Source organism: Drosophila bipectinata, chromosome 2R (assembly GCF_030179905.1).
Source record: "Drosophila bipectinata strain 14024-0381.07 chromosome 2R, DbipHiC1v2, whole genome shotgun sequence".
In the NCBI taxonomy this organism is placed as follows: Eukaryota; Metazoa; Arthropoda; class Insecta; order Diptera; family Drosophilidae; genus Drosophila; species Drosophila bipectinata.
Window position 1 is genome coordinate 2,943,135 of NC_091737.1, and position 26,036 is coordinate 2,969,170.

The 26,036-nt window shown below is 43.3% G+C and overlaps 1 protein-coding gene across 1 annotated transcript in view; it reads left to right on the forward strand.

Moving 5' to 3' along the window:
- The window catches only part of DIP-lambda (Dpr-interacting protein lambda), a 292,234-nt gene that overhangs the window by 163,347 nt on the left and 102,851 nt on the right, over positions 1-26,036 (forward strand). The window contains exons 7-8 of the mRNA XM_043210436.2: positions 1,051-1,170; positions 1,226-1,399. Coding sequence (XP_043066371.1) covers positions 1,051-1,170; positions 1,226-1,399 — 294 coding nt within the window. The remainder of the gene's footprint in view (positions 1-1,050; positions 1,171-1,225; positions 1,400-26,036) is intronic.

Sequence of the window (26,036 nt, forward strand, 5' to 3'; positions counted from 1 at the left end):
GTACGGTGATCCAGTTGATACGGTGAAGTTTTTCCTCTCATCACGGCGAGTCAATGTTGCTGAACATCGAGTTCTGGGGGGTCGTGGGAGTCCCTATGATTCTGATGTTCTGTCTATGACCGATATATTGGCACAGTTATGTTTCCAAATTATATGTCTGGTGGGCTTTCAACCGTATCATGCTGGACCGTATCACCGTATCATATTGTTCCACTTTTGTTATTGAATAGTCGGAGTTCGCATCGACTATCAACATTGTAAGCCATTTGATGGTTAAAACAGATGTGCTGTTTCACTTTAACAGTTATGCATTGATTAAATTCGTTTTCATCAAGCCCTATAAAGCAGACTCATGCTTTTATGTCGAGCATCAGTTAGCACTTTGGCTATCTCACTCTGCATCCACTGTAGTCCATTTGCAAGTAGACTTATTTGAACTGTGAGGATCACAAATGATTGCTTCAGCTGCGCACCCTGAAACTTTACTCGTTGCTGATTCATAATGATCATCTGTTGTTCCAATGATCTGAGTTAACTTTAAGTCCCACGAATTACCATACATACAGCTAACAGCAAATAAATACTATGCATGATTACCTTGAACTGATTACCTTAGGCCTTTGAACTTCCACCTGGGTACACGACTTCTGCTCCAAAAAAAATTGCGTTGAAACTTAAGTAAGAGGGTCCAGCTTCTAATGTGGAAACTGAAGCTAATGTTTTGAGAGGTTTAGCTTCGCAATGTCTAGTCGGACTGCACTGTACACACATTAAATCACTGCTTAAGACCTTAAACTAGTCTATTTTCGGATTATTAATTATGACGTAAATCCGCTTCAAAATAAAAGACGCAATTATTAATTTCGCAATTATTAATTTTGTCTTTTATTTTGGAGCGGATTTACGCCATTGAAAAACCTCAAAGAGCAAACACTAACTTTCTTTTAATTTTAAATGTGAAATTTTTTTAATTTTAATAATTTTGCATACTTACATGTAAAGTTTTTTTTCGTCACCACTAATTCTTGATTATATTTGAATTAATTTAAGTTCCTCCATCGATTAAAGCAGTCAACCAATTAGTAGGAGCACCAATAGAAAGGGAGGTAACTTTAGAATGCTTCGTAGAGGTAAATCCAAAGCCCCTTAACGGATGGTACCGCAATGAAGGTAAGAGTTCTTCTTATCACAATGATTTTAAAAAATTTGAACATTTTTATACTAGGCAACATTAAGCTTCACAACAGCAATAAATATAATCTTTCGGAAGAAATGATTAACTTGTACACATGGCATCTTAATCTAACCATAAGGTATCTAACAAAAGCCGACTTTGGAAGTTACAGCTGTTCAAGTGTCAATGCCTTAGGAAAAAGTGAAACCCGCATTAGATTACAAGGTAAAAATAAATAATGTATAATCTTAATATTTTAATAATGCAGTATATTCCTTTTACACTAATGCCATCACTCATATGCGTAACATTTCTTATATTTTAGCTAAGGGTCGATTTGGAAATTAAAAAAAAACCGCTTTTGTAACCTTGCGGAGGGTTTTAACATACATACTGTTCTCCTCCGGTCTCACGAATCCAAATACTCTGGTTAACGCTGTCATCGCCGCTAATCTTACGAACCGCCAGCCCAGTTTCTTTTGGATGTCTCCAGTTAGAATATTCCGGGAAATCTTTCTTTGGCTGATCCAGAGTTTTTCCGGCCACGGCGTATCGATCTTCTTTTTATTTTTTATGTATTATTTATGAGCTGCTGTGTGTTGGTCATATCCAGCTCTCAGCTGGCCTGCCATTGTTGCAGAAAACTCGACTTGAAGGAGTCGTGTGGTCGATCGAATACTGCTCCGAGCCTATTGTGAAGCGGACAAAGGAGAAGTTAGATTGCGATGCGTATTTTGTGCAACATGTTGCTGGCTATATTCCGGCGCATACGCTGTGAGGCTTCCGTTCAAATGCGGATCTAAGTTGCTGGGAGAATCTTACTCCCAAGCCGTTCGACGATTTCTTTCTCTCAAAAGGAAGCTCTGTCGCCGTCGTCAATTAAAGGAGCAATATGCTGCCTTTATAAAGGAGTATTTGGAGTTGGGTCATATGTGTCCAGTCCCTGCAAAATCGAGCGTCACTGGTCAGTACTTTTGGTCACACCATTGTGTCTTAAAGGATAAAGGTTCAACAACAAAACTCGGGGTTGTTTTTGATAGATCTTCTGTCATCATTCTGGATATTCATTGAATGACGTGTCGATGTCTGGCCCAGTTAGTCAACCAAATTTCTCCATATTCTGTTAAGGTTCCATATTCCGATGTCATCACTGGAGATATTTGCGAAAAGTATCAACGCGTTGGGGTTTTCCCGAGGTCATCTATCTGCATTTAGCGGGATTCCACCCAGGATGAGTTGCAGGTTTTTTAGCTGGATACTGTCACCTATGGGACGAAGCCTGCCTCATTTTTATCAGTTCGGGTAATGCATCAGTTGGCAGAGGATGAGCAAATAATGTTTCCAAAATGGGACGCATCTGCGTTATGACAATATCGGTTAAGGAAGTATTGCTCCAATTTTGCTGACGTGCTGGATAAGGTGCTTAAAGAAGATCGTGAGTCTTTCCCAAAGTTCTGTGTCTCGCTTGGGATCAGTCAACCTCAAAGCCTACTAGGCGCATCGTTCTGTATTCAGTCGCCCGGCTGTATGACCCATTAGGCCTTGTCGGTCCTGTTATTGCAAAGGTCCTGTTGCATTAATATATTTCAGCCTATAACCTTACAAAGTGAGGTGAACGGGGAGGAATAAATTTCTAAATAATAAATGAGAAGGCAGAAATCCAGCACTGCTTTCTCATGCTCATCGGTGGGGAAAAGTCGTTTCGTTTCCCGCAACTGACTTTTTGCTCCAACGAAGTTTGTGGCAGATCTTTGTTTGACCAGATCTGCCGAGGTTTTCTCCGAATAATATAAATCTTCTGAGGGCATAAAGAGCAGCAAAAACCTGATGCCCCTCCACTCTCTTCTTCGGCAGATCACCTAACATCCGAGGCTTATCTTGAAAACATCTCACAAACTTGATGGCCTTGACCTCTGGTGGTATCAATGGTAGCCGCCATCGATATTCGACGATGGTGAATTTTGAACCATCGATAGTGTCAAATATCGATGGTACGATAGTCGTTGATACTATTGCACGACATATAAAAAAATTCTTTTTTAAGGTATACCAGAAAAAATTTTTTTATTTTATCTTAAAGTTTTGGGTTTTCCTTGAGATTTAAGAGATAATGAGATAAAGAGATTTAAAATTTTTCCTTGAGCTGAGCTCGCCTCTCTGAAGTAATTTGACCCGCCTCTTTTGGATTCAACGGACGTAGTGGGAATGCAAAGATATTGTGGATGCAAAGATAGTGGTTTGGCCACTATTGAAAGTGTCTGCTGCTATCGATGGTGGATCGATAGCGCCTACCCATCGATAATTTCGATAGTGCCATCGACCTCTAGGTCTGACTGCAATGCAGTGAAAGTTCAGTGTATTGAAATCCAGTGAAACAGCCTAAACTAGTCCAAGAACGGCGACACGGAAATCAGTGAGCTGGAAGAAGCTACGATACCTTTGGATTGCAAAGACTTCACTTCTTCCCATATATTTGCCCGTTGCACTACCCACAACAACATTTGGGTTCCAGCGTTTAGATCGTGCATTCGTGCCATTTCATGGAGCCCGATAGGCTCTGAATTGTGAACACGGTAAGCGAAAAAGACGTTGAACCTGGACGGCTTATCTTGAGCCCCAGCAAGTTCCAGTTTGGGTACAGTTAATGTCTTGAGAGGAGCCTCAAAAAAAACCCTCCGCAAAGATATCCAGTTCTATATTCAAATTATCCAGGAATTCCAGCGATGTCTTCATTTGTGGAACCGATTTGCCAGTCAACATTGCCTTGTCTATATGAGGTCATCTCTGACTCACGCAGGATGACCGAATCGCAGGGTACAAGGAACAGCCCATAACTTAAGCACAGAAGTCGCCCTACAGCGCCGGCGTCACCACGTAGATACCAGCCCCATAAGCCTCCAAACAGGGATCGCAACATTCATGAACTTTCACAGCAACTTCAGAAGAAAGACACAAATAAGGAAATCCCAACAATTGCATTCACCCAAAACTTTGGCAGATTTCTATCCATTCTGAGTTAAACTCCTAAGGAAGTCTTTCGTCCCAAGGAAGCCTGCACAGCTTTTGTAGATATATCTTAGCCTTCATCACTTCCCTCTCTTTCTCTTAAGCAAACGGTCGTGTTTTTTTTGTGCGCACTGCGTTTATGATAAATATTGGTAAACCGGTGTTTACTTACTTGTAAATTGAATATATTGAGAATCTTAAGAATCTTAAGCTTAAACCGTATCGCTTCGCGAGTGCTGTGGTATATTTGGAGTCGAATTAATAATTTGTATAATTTCAATTCCAAGCATAGCTCAGCTCTGCTTCTTCCCCGTCTTATCTCTATTTCTGCATTTTTCTTTTGCTTCCTCAAAAGCTCCCGCTTCGCCTTCCTATTTGGCACAGTGGTTCAAGATATAGTGTTTTTTTAACTTTTTATATAATAATTTTGTTTTATTTATTAAAAAATATGGAATTTAAACTTGTCTGCGCTATGAAGTCTTGTAACAAGACAATTTCCTCATCCCAGCCTACCATCCATTGCTGGCTATGTGAAAACGTCGTACACGCCAAGTGTGCCGGGTTCACTGCCTCAGTTTCGGATGCCATTTCCCGTAGGTCTGGTATACACTATTGTTGTGAAAATTGTCGTGCTGTCCAAGACGAAATGAGGTCGTTCATGAGACAGACCAAAACTGGATTTAAAGAGTTGATCACTGGTTTTCGTAAAGTCAATTACCAACTCTGTGCGCTTGACACTTACTTTAGCGGCCTTCAGCTACTAACATAGTCTAATAAGCGTAAGAAATCCGCTGTTTGTGATCCGCCTCAGTCTACTCAGCCGTCAATAACACAGCCGCTCATATTTTTGGCCACCCCAAGGGCTAGAACTGAGAACAATTCACCGTCCGAGTTTCTCAAGGAAAATGAGCAATTGTCTGAGCAAATGTCCTCTGTGGTATCCCTTCAAGTGATACCACAGTTCATAGTGAAAACCCAGTTAGAGTCACCTAAACAGGTATTCCAAAGTCCGGACCCCCGGCACCGACTGATGCTGCAGTTCTCGTACCTGCGACACCAAAACCCTTACAGGTGATTCCTCCATCGAAACATATATTTGTTTCTCGGTTTGCCCCAATACTTCAGAGATTGATATCTCGGCTTAAATCAAAGCCAAAACAAAAGCCGATATAAAGGTGGAGGACATAACTAAATTTTAAATTGTGGGAGGAGGGTGGGTGGAGTCCTCATTTCGGTAGACTCCCAACTTGCTTTTGAAGAGGTGAAATCACAAGAGTTTGGTGACATAGAATTTATTTGAATTAAAATAATTTTGTCCGCGAAATCTGTATACATTATGTTGAATGAGATTAGTTTTTCTCTCACGATAAAATATAAAAAATAAAAAATAAGAGTGGCTGCTAACTATATAAAAAATAGCGAAAGCAAACCGAAAAAAATGTGGCCTCGTCAACATTATAATTCGATCTATATTTCTCTAATCTTAAACCTTACTTATCTATTGCGGTGAAGCGGAGCGAATTCGCACAAGAGCGAATATGAGCTTTCGCTCCCGCTCCGCCCTTAGCTATCTTGGACTAGACTAGGCTAGACTTAGACTTAATTAATATTAAAGTCAATCAAATACGACGAATCCGTTAACACCGGCCCCGCTGAAGGTCTCCATCCGGCTTCAACTTACTGGCAGCCACGCCAGCTTGTGGGCTGCCCTCCTATATTGCGCTCCAGAGCTAGTCCTGACGACGGCGAAACTGACCCTTCCGTCCGCGCCGGCGTGCGTTGCTCTTACCCTTCCTGTGAGCCACTGTTGTGGCGGCTGGTGATCCTCTGCGATCAGGATCAGCTCGCCCGTTTGGATGTCGTCCTCCTAATGCTGCCACTTCGACCGCGCCTGTAGGCCCAAGACGTACACCTGGGACTATCCCTGCCAAAACGTTTGCTTCATTGACGAGACAAGTCGCCATAGCCGCAAGCACGATAGATCCTGCTAGTGCGGGGTCCGCGGTGCTGGTGGGGCGATGAGCGGTCCACTTTTCAACAGGTGCCGGGGAGTAAGCAACTCGCCGTCGCTTTGGTCCTGACTCAGAGCCCCCAGGGGTCGTGAGTTCAGGACGGCCTCAACTCCAACAAGAAGCTCCTCCGCCGTCAGCCTGGCATTTACTACCGGTCGTAGGAGTAGGTGCTTTGCAGACTTTACACCTGTGTCCCATAGACCGCCCATGTGCAGATCCCGCGGCGGCATGAACGCAAATACCCATCCATTTCTTAATAGACCGCGTCGGCCTTGTCCTCCATTCTCCGACAAAGCTCCGGGAAGTGGCGATTCGCTCCGACGAAGTTCGCAGCGTTGTCGCAATGCACGATCTGCGGATATCCTCGAGTCCCAACAAACCTTTGAAAAGCCAACAAAAATGAATCAGTTGAAAGACCGGAAACTACTTCTAAATGAACTGCCTTGGACGCAAAACAAACAAATAAGGCAATGTAGGACTTATAGGGTGGCCTACCACGAATTTTCAATGTCGTATTAATAGGGCCACAAAAATCAACACCACATATGGGCGGAGAGCACGAATTCTATCTAAGGGTAAATCTCCCATGAATTGAGTCAAAAGACGAGGATTGCATTTAAAGCAGCGTATGCACGACCGTACTGTCTGACTGCAGGCTTCCTGTCGCAAAAGACTCACAAGTGCTCGTGGACCCATATGAAAATTCGACTCGTGCCAGTATCGGACGTAGCTCTGAACAAATTGAGAGCGTTTTGTCAACAATACTGAAAACTTAGCATCGTACGATGTAGAAGCATTAGCTAGTCGGCCCCCAACCCGCAACAACGAAAAGGTAAGCCCAGCCTCTGATGATTCGTGTAAAAAGAGATTTAGCTTTTGTAGACTAGGGCTAACAGTTACTTTTTTTCGGATCTTTTCAATTTTATCTTGAAACTCGTGCTCTTGGACTATTTCGACTATTTTATTAAAGGCTTCATTATATTCGACAGGTGAGGGAACAATATCAGAATTCACTCCTCATTTCTTCGATTTCCTTATGAAGCGGAAGATTTAAGCGAACACTCGGAGTAGTTTTATGTGAGAGGAATATCCTTCTGCCACTTCCAATAAATGTGAGGTAGAGACGATTGCGGGTAATCCGATCGCATTTTTTTTTTCTTCCATCTGTAGAAGTTCTGGTGACAGATCAAACAGGGGGCTTGTCGGCCACTTATCTTCCGGTTTCTTTAAAAACGATTGACAGTCTACAGTCTCCTTTACGTCTCCACCTCTGGACACTACATCTGCCGTGTTCTGTTTGGTTGGTACATGCGGACACGTGCTATCATCTGACCACTCTTAAATTTCAGCATTTTTTTTTTTTTGATACGAACGTTAACAACGACGATAGATGCGAACGAATCCAATAACGAGTTACTTTTGAAACCGACCAAAAGACAGATCGTTCGATCGGAACATTTAATATAGGCTTTATCTTTTTTTTTTTTTTTTTTTGGATTGCGCCATTGAGGTGAAAATCTATCCTAGATACTATTGGCCCGTACCAATAGCATGCACGATTCACCGGCATGTCTAGCCGGCGCCTACGTACTAAAGACACCCCCGCACACACCACAGACCCCGCGGTACCACTGCTAAGTATTACTTCGCGGGGAAGGGTTGCCTAATCTAGGCATTCTCCCTTAAGCGACGTTCATTTTCGAGTCTTCTTAAGTCGCCCTGTGTATAAGCTATCAACTGGCTTACCCAGTTCCATTGCTCCTGTGAGCTACACATGAATTCCACGAGCTGCTCTGGATCTGGTAGCGATCCGACGGTGGCACGATATCTCCTACAACTGTATAATATGTGCTCTGGGTCCTCGTCTGCTCCTGGGCAGTTGGGGCACATTGGACTCTCGTCGTGTCCGAATCTATAGAGGTATTTTCTGTACCCCCCGTGACCTGTAAGAAACTGGGTAAGCTGGTAACTAACCTGACCGTTATTCCTTCCGATCCACTCCTGGATGTTTGGTATTAGCCTGTGCGTCCATCTACCTTTGGTCGCTGCGTCCCACCTCTCCTGCCATGAGGATAATGCCGCTTGTCGGGCTGACGTCTTAATGGCCTCTCGGGATGAGTTCCTTCCCCGTTGCCGATTGGCTGCGTAAATTTCCTCCGCTTCATTAGCCAGAATATCGATGGGAATCATTCCGGCTAGAACGAGGGCGGCTTCCTCGGATATGGTTCTAAATCCGGATATGACTCGTAGGGCCGCTAGTCGGTACGATGCCCCTAGCTTTTTCTTAAGCCCCTGATGTCTTCTGACTGACGCAGCCCATATCGGCGCAGCGTACAGCAAGACCGACGTGACGACACTGGCTAAAAGGCGTCTCCTGCTTTCCTTTGGGCCTCCCACGTTTGGCAGCATCCTTGAGAGTGCGCCTTGGATCCTTGCAGCTTTTATGGTGGAGTACTCCACGTGCGCTCCGTAGGACAACCTGTTGTCCAGCATTACCCCTAGGTATTTAATTGCCTCCTTTGAGGTGATGCAGCAGTTGCCCACCTGGATGGTAATGTACTCCACCTTCTTCCTGCTCGTGAAGAGAACTGCCTCCGTTTTATGTGCTGCTAGGTCCAATCCAGAGTCAGTCATCCAGGTTGATATCCTTCGTATTGCTTCACTCGCATTGGTTTCCACGTCCTTGATTTCCTTCGCCACCACGAGCAGCGCCAGGTCGTCCGCGAAGCCGATGAGTTTGCATCCTGTCGGTAGTTCGATCCTGAGTACTTCGTCGTACATGATGTTCCAAAGAAGTGGCCCGAGGACCGATCCCTGCGGCACCCCCGCAGTCACCTCATAGGATTTTGGTCCTTCGTCCGTGTCGTACAGCAGTGTCCTATCTGAAAGGTAGCTGGATAATATTAGTTGTAGGTATCAAGGAGTTCCTGCCAAGAACAAGGCTCGTTGGATACGTGTCCAATTAGCCGAGTTGAAGGCGTTGCGGATGTCCAGTGTTACCATCGCGCAATACTCCTTATCTCCCCATTTCCACCGGGTTCCCGCGATGGCCGCTTCCGCCTTGTCGGTCACGGCTTTGATGGCGTCCACCGTGGAGCGCGCCTTCCGGAAACCGTACTGGCTGACCGAGAGCGTTCCTTTTGCCTCAGCGAATTTCGAGACGCGAGTAGCTATGGCCATCTCGAGGACTTTCCCTACCGTGTCTAGGAGACATATGGGCCTGAATCCTGATGGGTCGTCTGTCGCCTTGTTCCCTTTCGGCAGCAGAATGAGGTTCTGCCTCTTCCACTTTTTTGGAAAAGTGCCGTGCTGAAGACACTTGTTGAAGGTCTCAGCGAAGACCTCCGGTTTCTCCTGCATGGCCTGCCTCAGGACGGAATTCGGCACTCCGTCTGGTCCTGGAGTCTTTCTAGCCTTAATCCTTTTTGCGTAGTTCCGGATCTCCTCCTCCGTAACTGGCGTAAACGGCTCCCCATCATCGGCTGGTATAGTCTCCCTTTTTGGCGGGTGCTTCGGGAACAGAGCCTCCACTATTTTCCTTAATGTAGGGCAAGTTGGTCTTAGGTGCTCTTGCCCTTTAAGCCTTTTCATGACGACCTTGTAGGCTGTGCCCCATGGGTCCACCTCCGCCTCGTCGCAGATTTTTTGAAAGCATTCCCGTTTGCTGGCTTTTATAGCCAGTTTCAAGGCCCTCTTAGCTGCCTTGAACTCCTCCGTTCTTGTGGTTAGGTCCTCTGAGCCTCTTGCCCTTTGGAAGCGTCTTCTTGCCCGCAGGCAGGCGGTCCTTAGTTGCTGGATGTCCTGGTTCCACCAGTATACTGATGCTCCTCTTCTGCTGGGTTTCCTCCTAGGCATGGCACTGTCGCAAGCATCTGATAGTGATCCTGAGAGTTCTTCCGCTGCTCCCTCCGGGGAGGATGATGAAGTCCGGTCTAGCGTCTGCAGGGTTACCGAGAGTGCTTCTCGATCCAAACGCGAGTCCTTCCATTTCGGTCCTGTCACCTTGGGAATCCGTTTCCTACTTACCCCTCCAAGGGTAAAGTGTATGGCCTGGTGGTCGCTGAAAGTAAAAGCATCACTGACCTCCCAGTTGCACCTCCTTATTAGTGCGCTGCTAACGAAGGTGATGTCGATAATAGATCCACGCCCTGCCTTGATGTACGTCAGCTTTTGGCCTCTATTGGCCAAGACCACGTCTAGTGCCGCAAAGTGTTCCAGTAGACTGGTACCCCTCTCGTTCGGTGCTCGGCTTCCCCACTCCGGGGACCAGGCGTTGAAGTCCCCTCCAATGGCCACCGGCGATCTGCCTCTTGCATCCGCTACCAGGCTTCGTAGCATTCTTTGGTAGCGCGAGATTTCCCATCTTGGCGGGGCGTAGCAACTGTAAAATGTAACCCCATTTATTTTGGCCCGGACAAAACCTTCGCTGGATGTCCTAATGTCCTGTGGAGCGGTCTCCGTTGACCACAGAGCCGCACCCTTGCAGCTGCTTGTCAGCCATCCGTTTCCTGGGATGCTCCTATATGGTTCCGAGATGAGGACTACCTGTGTCCTTTCGTCTCTGACCGCCTGCCTAAGCAGCGACTGAGCCGCCTCGCAATGGTTAAGGTTGAGCTGGGTGCACTTCATTAGCTTTTCCTTTGTGATAGGGCGCTCCTAAACATCGGACATTTCCCACTTCCTGCTATATGTCCTGCTTCCTTCCCGGCGTTGCTGCAGAACGCACACCTTGGCTCTTCCGCGCAGTCTTTTGCCATATGGCCGTCCTTGCCACATCTCCTGCACATTCGTGAGCGGTCGATGGCGCTCTGACATTGTTTCGCCATGTGCCCAAACTCGAGACATCTGAAGCACTTAATGACTCTGGTCCTTTCCCTGAGTCTGCACCGCACCCAGCCTACCTTCAACCAGCCTACCTTCATTGCTTTCCGAGCACACGCTGCAGGCAGTCTAATTATGGCCGTCTGCGTCTGGCCAAAAGCCTTCCTTAAAAGGATGTCGCTTACCGGCACTCCTGGAGATTCCACCAGCTTCCCAATGGCTTCAGAAACCTCCTCCTTTGAAGTGATCTCGTCCAGATCCCTGCACTCGATTTCGAGCTTGTGCGACAAGGAGCGCACTTCCACCTGATCACCTACCGATTCCGAGACCAGGGCTTTGAAAGCTGCTGTTTCCTCCCCTGACCTCTTCAGTTGGAGCAATAGCTCTCCTTTCTGGGTCCTCCTAATCCTCGATACCGCTTCGCCTAGTCCTTGCAGCTTCTTGTCCTGCTTCACACGTCGCAGGATGTCGGCGTAACTTGATTCGCCCTTAGCTGTGATGACCAGTGCGTCCGGCCTTGGCTTCTCCTTGGGCATTGAGCTAGTTGCCCGCTCCTTCTTCGGCAGTTTCTTTTTGGGGCCAACCATTCTTGGGCATCCTTGCTCGCCTGAGTTTCAGGTTTTACCGTCTGCCCTAGTGTCCTGGCTTCCGCCCTCGTTCGAGTCGCCGCCTGCGCAGTCTCCCTCTTGCTCCTCTTGTTGTTGGGGGGGTCTGGGCCTGTTCCCTTCCTCCTGGGTTCCGCTAACGGTCGAAAAAGGGGCGATGTTTGTGACGCCTGGTGTGATTTAGGTGCCTCCTTACGTCCCTGCTTGCCCGTCTGAGAGGCTAGCCGCTCATAGAGAGCTTGGATGCTCACTATGGTGTCCCTCATTGGCTGGTGGATGGACCTCCTTTTGCCGTCCTCCAGCATCTCCACTAGCTGCGCGATCTCCTTCCCGAGGTCCTGCAGTGTTGTTGCGTCTCCAGCCTTCTGGTTTTTACTCCTGTTTTGGTCTACTCGGATTCCTGAAATAGGAGGGGTACCCCCCAGCTTGCTGCTGGGAGATCTTGCAATTTTGCAGCTTTTTGCGAAAGCCGTCTCTCCAACTGTATTCTGGTTTGTCGTAATACTCATTTTATTGGGTCCCAACTCCTGAGCCGTTGTCCTTAGGTGTTATGCAGTCGCGTCCTTGATCCCATGGTTGCCTTTGCGCGCAGTGAGGTCCATGCTAGGGTTGACTCTAGCCCTTACGAGGTGTAGAGTTCAGAGCCAGATCCGCGTTGGTCAGGTATGGTTCATCTGAGCCTGCACGGCCAGCTTAGTGGCGACACCTAAGGAGCGTTTCCTGGAGACTTGCCAAATTTAAGCGGGACGGGGGCAGAAGCTGCATTAGCCTGGCAGCCATTTCGGCGGGAGTTCACTCCGCGTACTCAGGTGCCAGAATACAGCTGTCCGTCAGCCCAGGGTTCGTCGTCTCAAAATCCTTTTTCCAGTTACCTATCCCAGGGCTTTACTGGACTCAACCCTGGTCGCTATCTCGCTATTTTGGAGGGGATGCCTTTCGGGTTATGGAGAAAGGTTGCGAGTAGCTCTTTCCCTGCTTACCTGCAGGGATATCCCTCTGCCCTGTCAGTCGCCTCTTACGACAAACCAGAGCTTGTTCCGATAGTATTCTTTGCTCCCGCTGCCGGGCGGGAGGGGGGTTAAAGGTTTGGGGGTTTCAAAAAAGATTATGAATATATAAATATAAATATAAATATAAATATAAATATACATATATAATATAACCCTAACGCTAGGCTAGGGTATAGCCCGCGCCGACGGTTATGCTCCATTTGGGGGAGCTTTTTGATAGCGCCATCTATCGGCGTCTACCGCCCATCCGTCTTCGTTGCCCCACACTGTCAGGGCTGCATTAGTAAACAGCTGACAGTGCATTGCTCTTTTTTGGTGGGTGGCTACGCTCGTGTTCTTTCCGGAGAAAAATCTCACGGAAGCCGGAAGAGCTGCAAAGAGAGTGACCGGAAGAGAAAGTGATCTCCCCGTCTCTTACCTTAGCGTTGGCGCCATCAATCCGGACGCGTCGGATGAACCCTGGATTAGGGCGTTTCGAGGCTTGCCTCGATGTTCCCTTTCAGGTAAGACCCTTGCGCACCTGATGAGCACCTTTATGTAACACTATGTTTCGCGCAGGCACTATATGCGGCTTGCGGTTCGGGGAGCGCCACACTACGCGTCTGTCCGCTTCGACCTCCAACCTTTGTCTCGCCCTTTGTCTAAGGCCTTTGTCTAAGGCTTTATCTGGCGAAAGAGATCTGCGAGTAGGTGAGCGCCACATAGCTCAAGACGAGGGAGCGTCAATTTAGACTTTGCAGTCAATAACGAAATTTTAATAGCTTCTGCAGATTTGCAACGAATATAGACACAGGCTCCATAGGCTCTCATCGATGCGTCAGCAAAGGCATGCATTTGAATCGGTGACATCGGCTCGGTAAACACGAATCTCGGAATTGCGATGTCCTCTAATTGCGACAAGGCACTTTGGGGCTTCAGAAATTGCAGTAGCTAGTGGGGACTCTTCTTCTAACTCAGCCCCAAATTCATCTTCCCCATCTAATTGCTCGATCTTGTCTTGCAACTCATTTGCCTTAAAAATTGTCTTATATAAAACCTGAAGCCTGAACTCTAGCTCGGTCTTTACTAAAGGAACTGACCCAGCTTCCAAACGTTCCTCTAACCGGCGAATGCTTTTTACTCTGACATTTAAACTTCGTCTTAAGTCATCAAGAGTCGTGGATCTTAAGTTCTGTTTTTTATGATCCATTTTCTGATTTTATTTTTATTTTTTTAATAAACAGACAACAAAGATAAAAATTTAAAATGTTTTATTTTTATTTTTTTAATAAAAAATTTTTTATTCTGTTTTATTTAATAATTAAATTGTTAAATTATAATAAAATTTGTTATAATAAAAAAATATATTTTATTTTATCTAGTTTTTAACTATTAATTTATTAAAATAATATTACGGCAAAAACAAAAAGATATTTAATTTTATATCTGGCGAAAACGAAAAAATAACTAATTAATATATGATGAAATAAAAAAAGATGAAATAACTATTTAATTAATTGATAGTCGAATAATGTTGATAGTCGAGGCACTAAGTTGATAGTCGAGGCACTAAGTATCCAAAAAAAATAGCTGGTTGCCAATGACACCGAGAAAGGTGTATACCCAATCAATTGTATGGTAGCGCGTCACTTGGCGTCGCCAAGCTAATGCATATATGTACATACATATATAGCAGCGGACAACGGTTGAAGCGAAAACGAGAATTTTACCGCTGACTATATTTTTATGTACGCCAAATTATTTATGCACGTAAATATCTATAATATATGGACATATATTTGTATATAAATAAATGTTTGGCTGCACTAAATTTAACTATTTTGTTTGGCGAAAAACGAATGAGGAGTAAAGGGGGTGGGCGACAGTAATGTGGATATGTACATATGTATGTTGTTTATCAATTTTACACACAGGCAGTTTGTCAATTATTTTAATCAAGCTATTCAAATTGTTAGCTCTACAAATTTCGAGTACGTATGCGCCAAGAATTGAAAGGAGGGAGCAATATTTCAGCACAAGACGTCTTTTCTCAACTTTCAATTTTTTGCAAAAATACCTGCGGTTCTACCTTAGGATCCTTCAATCCCGCTGCCACTTTCCTCGTGCAGTCGATGCAGGCGCAGGACATGGAGCTTTCTGGTGATCCTGGTGGTGATGATTCTTGGATTTCTTGGGCTTGTCCTGATTACAAGACGCGGTGAATGTGTTGCTCTCTTGATTCTGAGCAGCTCTTTTCCTTCAGTACCATTCCTCAAATATTTCTCAAGAAAACCATAAGGAAAAGGAATTGTCACCCAGGGAATCTTCGGGGTATATTTCACACAAACCATCAAGGAATTTCCATAGAAGAGTTGCTCGCAAAGTTCCTCCCCCTGCAGCAATTCGACGTGAATTTCGAACTAAATACCCCTTGAAATCCCTGGGGAATTTACAGGAATAAGACGTGATTCGTATGGGAATTCTGAGAGAAAGTAGCAGGGATTTGTAGGGGAATTCACTGTGGAATCTGACAGCAAATAGCAGGGATTTGCAGGGCATATCACAGAGGAAATAACTGGGATATGTAGGGGAATTCACAGAAGAATCTGAGAGAAAATAGAAGGGATTTGTAGGGGAATTTACTGAGGAATCTAAGAGGAAATAACGGAGATTTGTAGGGGAATTCACTGAGGAATCAGCAAGGAACTGTAAGGATGTCCACCCCCACCTTTCCTTTCAATAAAAAAGAATTAAATGAATAAATTAGTCATTCCACTAACTCCGTCTATATTATATTGGACGATCAGCTCCTCAACAATAATACATGTTGACAGTATTGCTGGTGGCCTTTTCCTTAACCAAAACCTCCAGCAATGCTGTCAACTTTGCCACTTGATTAGTGCATGCGGCGTTTTCACTCGCCTGCTCATCTATTTTTCGCTCCAGGCGATCAATTTTGGTGTGTAGGAAACCTATTGAGTCGCCCAAATCGCCGACCTCGCCCACCTCGACTACCTCGACCTCGTTTATTTGCGTCTCCGCAGTTAGGTCATCGTCTGAAAAAATAAATTAATAAAAAATTAATATATTAGATTTTATTTAATTTACTTACCATCGACATTTAAAGCTATCTTGTATACTTTGTTTTTAGGCTCCATCTTTGATCTAGAAAATAAAAAGAATACATAAATGTTTTGTACATTTTATACAAGTTTATGTAAGTTTATTTCGTTTATTTTAATAAAATACGCTTCTTTTTTTTTGTCAACGGACAATGGAAAACGATTTTTCTAAAAATGCCTTAAGCGCCGTCGCTTGAGGCATGCCCGATTCATATTTAAAAATACGCCTAAGGACTAAACAACCGAAAAAAAATCAAAATAAAACTAATAAAGGGAAAAACCCTAAGAAAAAGTGAAACTAACACTAACCCCCCTATGTAAAGCATCGCTACAGCTTTTCTAACCTTATCGGATACCCTAAATCTCTCTATATCTGATGCCATGTTTAAGCTACATAAACAAATACCTAAAGCTAATGAGGACACAGGTATATCAAAAAAACTACTAATATCTACAAATCTCCTACCCAAAATACAAATATCTTCTGCATCCTCTTCAAAACTATCTACTTCCATTGGGATTTGTTCTGCAACATAAGAAAAACTATCTGGTCTTTTATTTTTTAGGGTAAATCCCTTGAACTTTAAAACTAGCTATTAATTTTACATTATTTAACTCCACCCAAATATCCCCATCCTCTAATATCTTCCTATTTATTTGCTCTAGAATTTGGGTGGGCTTTCGGACAAATCTCTTGAGAGTTTGCAGATAGTTTTCAAATGAATAAGAGAACCCTGAAACCGGATCACCGATTTGCTGAATGGTCTCTCTTACATGAAGTAAGCCATGGTCATTGTATAAAACACTGCTCTGTCCAAAAATGGTGGGGAAATTCGAAACGAATAAGTCCAACATATTTTGGGCAATATTGATGTTCGACTCTCGTTGTGAATGAGAGGACAACATCTTGAAAGCGCAGTGTAGCAAGAGGAATTCGTAATACTGGTATGTATGAATGGCATCTTTGAGAGCTACAACGCCAGTATATAAAAGGAATTTCCAAAATTCCGTTGATTTTTAATGTGATAAATCATCCAATGACCTTAGCTTTCTTGCAAACTCTGTCGGGACATTACTTCTCAGTAATTTTAAGCATTTCGATACTAAATTTTTGCTTGGTTTGGAAACCCTAAACTCTTTATTAACTTTATTACCTACTATTCTAAGTACAAATTTTTGCATGACACCTAATTTTATTAGGTGCATACAATCAAGAGGGACTTGGGTCACCATTTTGATCCCTCGTTCCTCCCAAGTATTTATTCTACCTTAAGTTGTTCTGGGTATGTTCTGATGCTAAAGTTTTCATCTGATATCAATTTAGCACGTTCAGTGCTGAATGTCAATACAGACTCTACTTTTTTCGCTACTTGAGTACATTTATTACAGTCATGTCCGGACGTATGTCCAGGCGTGCCTGTAATAAATGTACAAGCAGGTGCATCAGATACGATTACCCTAATTTCCAAACCAATTTAAAAGTTCAGACGTTTCGGACGAAAATTTTGACAAAAACTTATTGCAATTGGAAGGCTTATTATGGCCCAGAAAAACTGCTATTGACAAAACAGGGCGGCCAGGGAGATTATTAATTCTAATAAGAATGGGCCCTATTCCCTATTCTCCCTTGTGCTAGGCCCAGCTTCTAAATCTAGGGGCCTTCCATGAGCACCCTAAAAAATTTTTTCCCTAGCTTTAGATGTTAATTACCTAATTTGTCTTAAGCCAACCATTTTTTCCGCATTGCTAATATTATATAATAATATGTAATTATTAATAATTAATATGTACAAGCGGCAAATGCCGTTTAATAAATACATGTACATACCTATGTATGTACATATATAAATATGAAACACTTTTCCGAGCGGCCAATGCCGTTTAATAAATATATGTAAATATGTACATATATTAAACGGCCGCTCGGTATTTAATAAATAACTTAATTATATGCACATTACTTTTTATAGTACTTGTACTCACCAGAATTAGTTTTTTGGTCACTTAAACTTTTCTTTTCATCACAAACGCGTGTGCTTTCGTTGCAACTTCAACATCAAACATCTTGAAACGCAAAAGGCGCAACTGATTGGGCTTCGGAGGGAAACTGATGTTTACATTTAATTATATTTGTTTATGGGGAACTGATATCGGTACCTCAGAGCCAAAGACAAAGCCGAAGACAAATGCAGAGTTTGAAAATACTGTTTATAAATTCCATAAGAGCAAAGCCATAATTGGCCTGGATTTATGGGTTGAGCACACAAATGCAGAGATTGAAAATATTGTTTATAAAAGCCATAAGTGGCCTGTATTTACGGGTTGGATAACTCTCCCCTTCTAAAATGGATCGTCCCGATTCAATATGAAATTCGTTTAAATGATCTCTTAATTCTGTTTAAAAATTTTCTTGGTTAATAGATTTTTCTGGTTTAGGCTGTTGTTTTTTGGTTACAAATAATATAGCATTTTTGTATTTTATAATAAGTGAAAAAATCAAATATATAATGATTAAAATTAATAATATAAAGGTAAGTGATATTTTAGTACTCTTAATTTTAACGAAAGGGTTTAAAATGTTTATATTATCTAAAGAAAGATCAGAGATATTTGATAATATGTAATCGGATATTTCATAATTTATAAAGTAGTTCGTAGTTACGTATTCAAGAATTTTATTTTCCAAATTGGTATATGAGATATTATTAATTTTAGTTGTACCATTAAATGTTACTAAAAACGAACCGTTTAAATGGGAGTCGTTAACAATATTGTTCCCATTTATAAGAATGGCACCATCTTGTATGATGTCTATTTTTATACCCTTGCAGAGCGTATTATAATTTTGGTCAAAAGTGTGCAACGCAGTGAAGGAGACATCTCCGACCCTATAAAGTATATATATTCTTGATCAGAATCACCTCCTGAGTTGATATGAGCATGTCCGTCTGTCCGTCGGTCTGTCTGTCCGTCTGTCTGTTTCTACGCAAACTAGTCTCTCAGTTTTAAAGCTATCGACTTGAAACTTTGCACACACCCCTCTTTCCTTTGCACGCAGTATATAAGTCGGAACGGCCGGGATCGGCCGACTATATCCTATAGCTGCCATATAACTGATTGATCGGAAATGGTATAACTTCGGTGTTTTTTGTGTTAGAGAGCTCAAATTTTACATGAGCGCTATTGGCAAAATAATACGACATGCCAAATTTCGTAAGGATCGGCCAACTATATCCTATAGCTGCCATATAACTGAACGATCGCAAATGACCCAACTTTCGTGTTTTTGAAGACAGAAAGCTGGAACTTGGTACAGATTTTGGTCAGGTAATCCTACCTACCAAATTTCATAACGATCGACCGACTATATTTTTGGTAGAAATCTTTGGTATCTTTGGTTTTTGGTAGAAATACCAACTTTGGTATGTTTGAAGATAGAAGTTTGGGACTTTTTTAGATTTTGTATTGGAATAAATTGGATTATATATTCATTCATGTATATTCATATATATTTAATAATCGGGTAAAACAAGGGTAAAACATTTCATAAAACATATATTTGCATTTGGGGACTTGATTGCTTAATACTAGTTTCGCGTCGATTAGAGAAATCGCTCTAGCGTGATATATTTCACATATCGACGCATTTCCGCGAAAGTATCGTAAGTCGCTTTTTTCGAAATTGAGATTTTAATGCAAAATTGTTAGGTACCTAATGTCTCACTACCCTGTGAAATATTATAACTGAAAATCCTATAGTTTCGATAAAAATTAAGTTTCAATTTTATCGTATGTTACAGTGCTTTTCAATTTGCGCGCGAAATTATCGTATGTCCATACAAATTTTTTGCATGGAAATACTTCAAACGCACAAAAATAAAGAAATACAATAACAAATGTTTCTAATCGATTAAACATCTTATGATTTTTTTATTGTTTGTAAGAGATTAAATAAAAAAAAAGCTTCTCCTGTAAAATTGGATTTTTTAACCTACGATACTTTCGCGGAAATGCGTCGATATGTTTTTTTATTATTGGGTATTTTATATAAATGATTTAAAGTTATTTATGCAATGCGATTTTAAAAACAGAGATGTCCATTAAGTCAGCGATAATTACTGGTTTTTATTCATGTTTTAATATTTCCAAGATGTCATCATTGTTTAAAATTTTGGTATTAAAAACGTCAATTTTTGCTAGAGTGATTGTGTCAATTAAATTTTGCCGATCAAATGTTAATGTTTCGAAGTGGTAGATCTTAATCAATAAATACATTTTTAAAATCATCGGAAAGAGATTATATTTCTTTGAATAATCGGGAATTGATAATAGACTGTATGAGCACCTGATAAAACATTTTCTGGGTAAGGAAAGAAAAAAAGGATGATATATAAATATTAAGAAATTTATATTATCCTTTTGAATAATTCTATTTCTATTTTTGATTATTATTTTGTTAGGTAAATTTTCTTTAACAATTTTTTTTTATCTAGTTTTAAGTTTATTTCTTTCTGTCATACATGATATTCTTTTTCTTTTCTGTTTTCGTTATGTGGTTACAACATTTTCTCTTGAGTATTTTTTAAAATTTGAGGAATGTTATCGTGCTCTATTTTATTATATAGTACGTCAAAAGGTTTTTGGTTCGATGTAGAATGAATGCTCTGATTATATTCTTGAGCGGCTCTTATTAGTATTTCGGAAAAGTCAGTTGAATTAAATTTTTCTTTAATGCATCGAGCTAATTGTGCTAATGTTAAGCGCCAATTGCTATTTTGCAGATTTGCTATTTTGGCAGATAAATCCGATGATACACCTCCTGAAGTCATCGTAGGGGACAACAAAAAGCCTAAGCCGCCGCCGATTTACATCCGAGAGAAAAGTTCGAATGCTCTCGTAAACTCGATACTGAATCTAATCGGACTATTTCCACATAATTCATTAACAAAGGGAAATATTCATGAAACTAAAGTCCAGACTAATACGGAAGCAAACTAAAGAATTTTGTCGAAGTATTTAAAAGACAATAATAAAAACTTCTACACGCACCAATTAAAAAGCAGTAAGGGCCAGCAAGTAGTACTAAAAGGTATCGAGCCGGAAATAACACCAAATGAAGTTACAAGAGCACTGATGGAGAAAGGTTTTAATGTTAAAAATGTTATTAACATTTTAAATAGAGAAAGAAAGCCTCAACCTCTTTTCAAGGTAGAACTTGAACCCGAAACCAAATCCAAGCCTCTGAAAAAAAGTGAAGCGCATCCAATCTTTACTCTCCAGTTCCTACTACACCGCAGAATTACGGTAGAGGAGCCGCATAAAAGAAATGCACCGGTGCAGTGTAATAATTATCAGGAATAAGGCCACACAAGGTCTTATTGCACGCTTCGTCCAGTATGCGTTGCTTGTGGAGACCTTCATGAATCTCACAAATGACCAAAAAATAAGGAGGATCCCAGCAGCAAAAAGTGCGGAAACTGTGGAGGCAACCATACGGCTAACTACAGGGGCTGTCCAGTCTACAAGAAACTGAAAAGTCGTACACACCAAAGAGTGACCACTGCTCACTCACATACACCACCTATGAAATCTACACGTAATGTCTTCCCCCCTTCAGCTGTTAAATCTTTAGACAATAATGAGGTCACCGACAAATCCGCAAGCTATGCAACGGCTCTAAAATTGGGTCTTAAAAGTACCGCTCCCACCAATCCAAGATCATCAGTTTCCCCTCATCAACCAGAAGAACCGTCTACGAACAAACTTTTTTTTTTTTTTTTTTTTGTAATAGCAGGGTAATGTTTATTTAAAACTGTCCATTAGGGACAACCATTAAATTTTATCACGTAAACTTCACGTATAGATAATTTTAAATATTAATATGGTAGAAAAAAAAATTAGAGTAGTAAGGGGAGGTCCAGCGGGTGTGTCCTTTTAAGTCTTCTGGGTTGCTCGCTGTTGTCCAGCAGGGAGCTGGCCAACCGGTTCGGGTGATTATGAAGCCTCTGCATGTAACGTGCGCTGCTTCTTTGTATCTCGTCCTTGACCCAACGGAAATTGAGAACCTCGTGGATGGTGCGATTTTCATGATAGACGTGGGCCCCAGTGGCGATTCGAAGGGCTCTATTTTCGAAAGCTTGCATAGTTCGGACATTCGTCTTGCTCGCAGTTCCCCAGAGCTGTATGCCGTACGTCCAGATAGGGCGTATTATTGCCTTGTAAATGAGGAGTTTAGTGGAAGTTCTCAGCTTCGATCTCCTACCCATAAGCCAGTAGAAGGATCGAAGTCTTTGAATAGCCTGTTTCCTCTTCTTAATCAGATGGGGCTTCCAGGTGAGCCTCCTGTCTAGGGTGAATCCCAGGTACCTGGGATTGTCTACCTGTGGGATTGGAGAGCCGTTAAGGTTAACTGGAGGGCAGTTGCCTTTGCAGAGAGAAAATGTGGAGGCAGTGGACTTCTCATTATTGACGGCAATGTTCCATCGCTTTTGCCAGTCGCTGAGCAAGTCAAGCTGCAATTGCATCGTATCGGCTGCCCCCAATGCGCTATCGGCGGTGGTAAGGAAGGCGGTGTCGTCTGCATAGGTTGCTGCGAGCAGGTCAGGCCTCTGAAGAACAGGGAGGTCGGCCGTGTAAGCATTGTACATCAACGGGCCAAGAACGCTGCCTTGGGGTACACCAGCGTGAGCTTCTCTAATAGAGAAGACCGGAGATGGCCTCGCCACATCTAACAGCAAATTTACGGTCTTCCAAGAACGACTTTAGGAACTGGAAGTATGGTCGGGGTAGGCCAGTCTTTAATTTATATAGAAGACCGGGATGCCAGACTCGGTCAAACGCCTGCTTCACGTCCAGCATGACGGCCATGCAGTACTTCTTGGTTTCAAACGCGTCCAGGATGCACTGCACTACCCGATGGCACTGCTCTGGCGTACCGTGTCGCCGCCTGAAGCCAAACTGGTGGTCAGGGATCAGTCCAGCCTCGTCAAATACTGGCAGTGCTCTGCTTAAAAACACTCGTTCAAGTATTTTGGAGAGCGTTGGTAACAAACTTATTGGTCGGTAGGACGAAAGGTTTGCTTCGGGTTTCCCGGGCTTAGGTATCATAGTTACCTGGGCACGTTTCCATGTGGACGGGAAGTACCCTATCTCCAAGCATCTATTATAGATCCTCGTAATTAGCAGAATGCTTGGAGGTGGTAACATTTTTAATGCAATTGCATTGATACCATCATCGCCCGGGGCCTTGTTGTTGCTCATGATGGTTATAAGCTCAGCTGTTTCCTCCTCAGTCACTGGTGGTATTGGATCGGCGTCCCTAGAAGGCTCGGCTAGCAGACGGGCAGTTTCAGCAGCATCCTCCGGTGAGCAGCGATCGAAAGGCGTAAAGACACCTTCGAGGTGTTCGGCGAAAGCGTTGGCCCTGTCCATCTCCGATCTGCACCAGCTGCCGTCGGTTCTTTGTACAGGTGGGATCCTTTTCAGCGGCTGTCTGATAGATTTGGTGACTCGCCATAAGTTATGTTGAGGGTCGCCTGGCTCAAGTTGTTCGACGAACCCGTCAAAGGCCTGCTTCCTTAGTCTTGCCAGAGTTTCTGTCAGACATTTGGTCGCTCTATTGAAGACGGTTTTGTCCAAAGGATTCCTCGAGAGCATCCACACTCTTCCGAGTCGTCGCTTTTCAAGTTTAAGTTCTTCGACTTCTGGGTTCCAAAAGTGGATGTCCCTGTCAGTGGCTCTTGGGCGGTTGGAGGGCCTTGGTGCTGCTTCAGAAGCTGCCGCCTGAATATGGGCTGTTAACTCTTCTACAACGGTGTCGATGTCAACCGGGGAGTCAAGTGTCGGGCTGGGGTCGGTAACGTTGTTCAGGTAGGATTGGTACTTGTCAACGTCTGTTGTCTTGTAGATCAGCTTTTTGCGGGCTGACCTGAGCAAGGCTGGGGTGAAAAGTGACACGGCAAAGGCGCTGTGGTCCGAGAAGAGGTCTTCTACTTCTCTCGCTTGAATTCCGGCAGAATCCAGTCCTCCGGAGATGGCGAAGTCTAGCACATCAGGGATTTTGTGGGAATCCGTAGGCCAGTATGTGGGTGCACCGGTTGCGTGACAGCTCAAGATTCGGGACTGAATCTGCCTGTATAGGGCCGAGCCCTTTGGGTTCGTAATCCTGGAGCCCCACCAGGGGTGTTTAGCATTAAAGTCCCCTCCGATTATGAACTTGGGGCCGAGGCAATCCAGTAGCAAGCCGAATTCCTGTTCGTGGATGTTGTGCCTGGGGGGGCAATATGCTGCAGCGATTGTTATGTCACCGTTAATGGTGGAGATTTTAATTTGGGCACATTGCACCCAGTCTTCGCACATGGCTGGAAGTGCCTCATACTTGATGCAGCTGCGAATAAGGATGGCCGCGCCCCCGCGACCTCTACCGTTCGGGTGGTTAGCGGCAATGAGGTCGTATCCTCTAATAGTCAAGTATGATCTGTTGGTAAAATGCGTTTCTACTTGGAGGGTCTTGCAATATAGCTCGACCTCTGGCCTTCTTTTTACCAGGCCGTTAGCATTCCATATGGTTATATTTAATTGCGTATGCATAAGGATTTGCAAACGGTGGCCATCATTTGGGCTATTTGGCTCAAGACCTTCTCCATCATGCGCTCAAACATAGATTCCATCCTAGCCGTTAGGGCGTCCATTGGATTACTTGAAAGACTGGGATCGGGATTAGGGTTGGAGTCAAACTGTGGTGCTCCGTTTTTGACTGCGCTAGCATAGCTGATGTTAGGGTTAATTTTGCTGAATTGAGGTTGCTGGCGTCTTGGGGCAGTCTGCTTGGGGGCGAACGTGCTCTTTGCCTTTTTGTAGGCTGGACAGCCCTTGTAAGAGGCCGCGTGTGATCCGTCGCAGTGGAGGCAGACTGCTGGTTCACTGGCAATTTTGGTGCATTCGGACGATGGGTGCATTCGGACTATCTCCACACTTTACGCATCTGTACTCCAGATGGCAGTACCGTTTCGTGTGACCGAAGCCCTGGCAGCGATGGCATGACCGTGCTGCATAGCCGCTTGACTTGAAAGGCCTCCTTGTTGTTTTTGGCTGGCTCGAGGTTAATAAAGAAAATGTTTAGTGGCTTCTTTGTACCTTTTTGCATAGGATTGTGTATATCTCTGACTTTGTGTCCATGGCTGCTGAAACCCACCTTAATATCCTCCGGGTCGGTGGAGAAGTGGAGGCCTTTAACGACGATCCGATAAGCGCGCTCGTCTCGGGGCTGGAATGTGTGGTATCGATGGTTATTTTCGCTCAGGAACTTTTTCAGAGTTGAGTAAGTATCCTTGTCTGGAGTCATGACGCGAATTGTGTTGTTAGTGCTTGCTTTGTAGGTCACTTCAACATCCCCGCCTAAGAGGTGGGAAATGTCTTTGGAAAGGCCCTTGATGCTGGATACGTCCGGGATAAAAATTGAGGGCGGTTTGATGATTTTCGCCGTTTTTACCGCAGATTGCTTGGTGTTCTTATCATCTTTTTTCTTCATAACGTCAACTTCCATTGCGCTGACACGATCTTCATCGTCTAAATCAGATAGAACTGCATAATAATTTTTTTCAATATTAGCTTTAAGTGCAGCTCTGGCTGCTCGCTGGTGGTAGGTTCGTCTTCCATAATGGGTTTTTTAGCAGACTTCCGCTTCATTTCTCCATGCTCGGAGTCGCTGGAATCGTCATCTTGAAAATTAGAATAGGCTTTCTTTTTCGAAGGCGGCTTGATTTTGATGGAACTGGGAGGGTTTTGCCAGCCCATTAAGTTGGTTTTGCCCGAGAATGGCCGCAAGATTAAGTAAATAAGAGTGGTTTTATATTTTTTTGGTGGTTGGAAAAAAAATTTAAATTTTTCTTTTTATTTTTTAACAAACAATAAAACGATGCTTTCGGTTCAAAGCCTACCTCTCGATTTACGAACAAATTTGAAACAATGATTTGTAATCTTCAATAAAGTATGATGGAGTTCATGTCATTCATGCAGACAACTATGCAAGATCTTTTGCGAAACCAGAACGTTTTGATTGAGCTGCTTGTTGCTCAAAAACAGACTAAATAATCAATGGCTCCACTCCGTGTATCACTGTGGAACGCCAACGGCGTCTCACAGCGCAAACTCGAGTCAACTCAGTTCCTTATTAATTACGATATCGATGTAATGCTACTCGCAGAAACTCATCTCACAAATAAATATAATTTTAAAATTCGAGGCTATCTATTTTACAACACGAATCACCCAGACGGGAAAGGAGGCACTGGGATTCTGATTAGAAA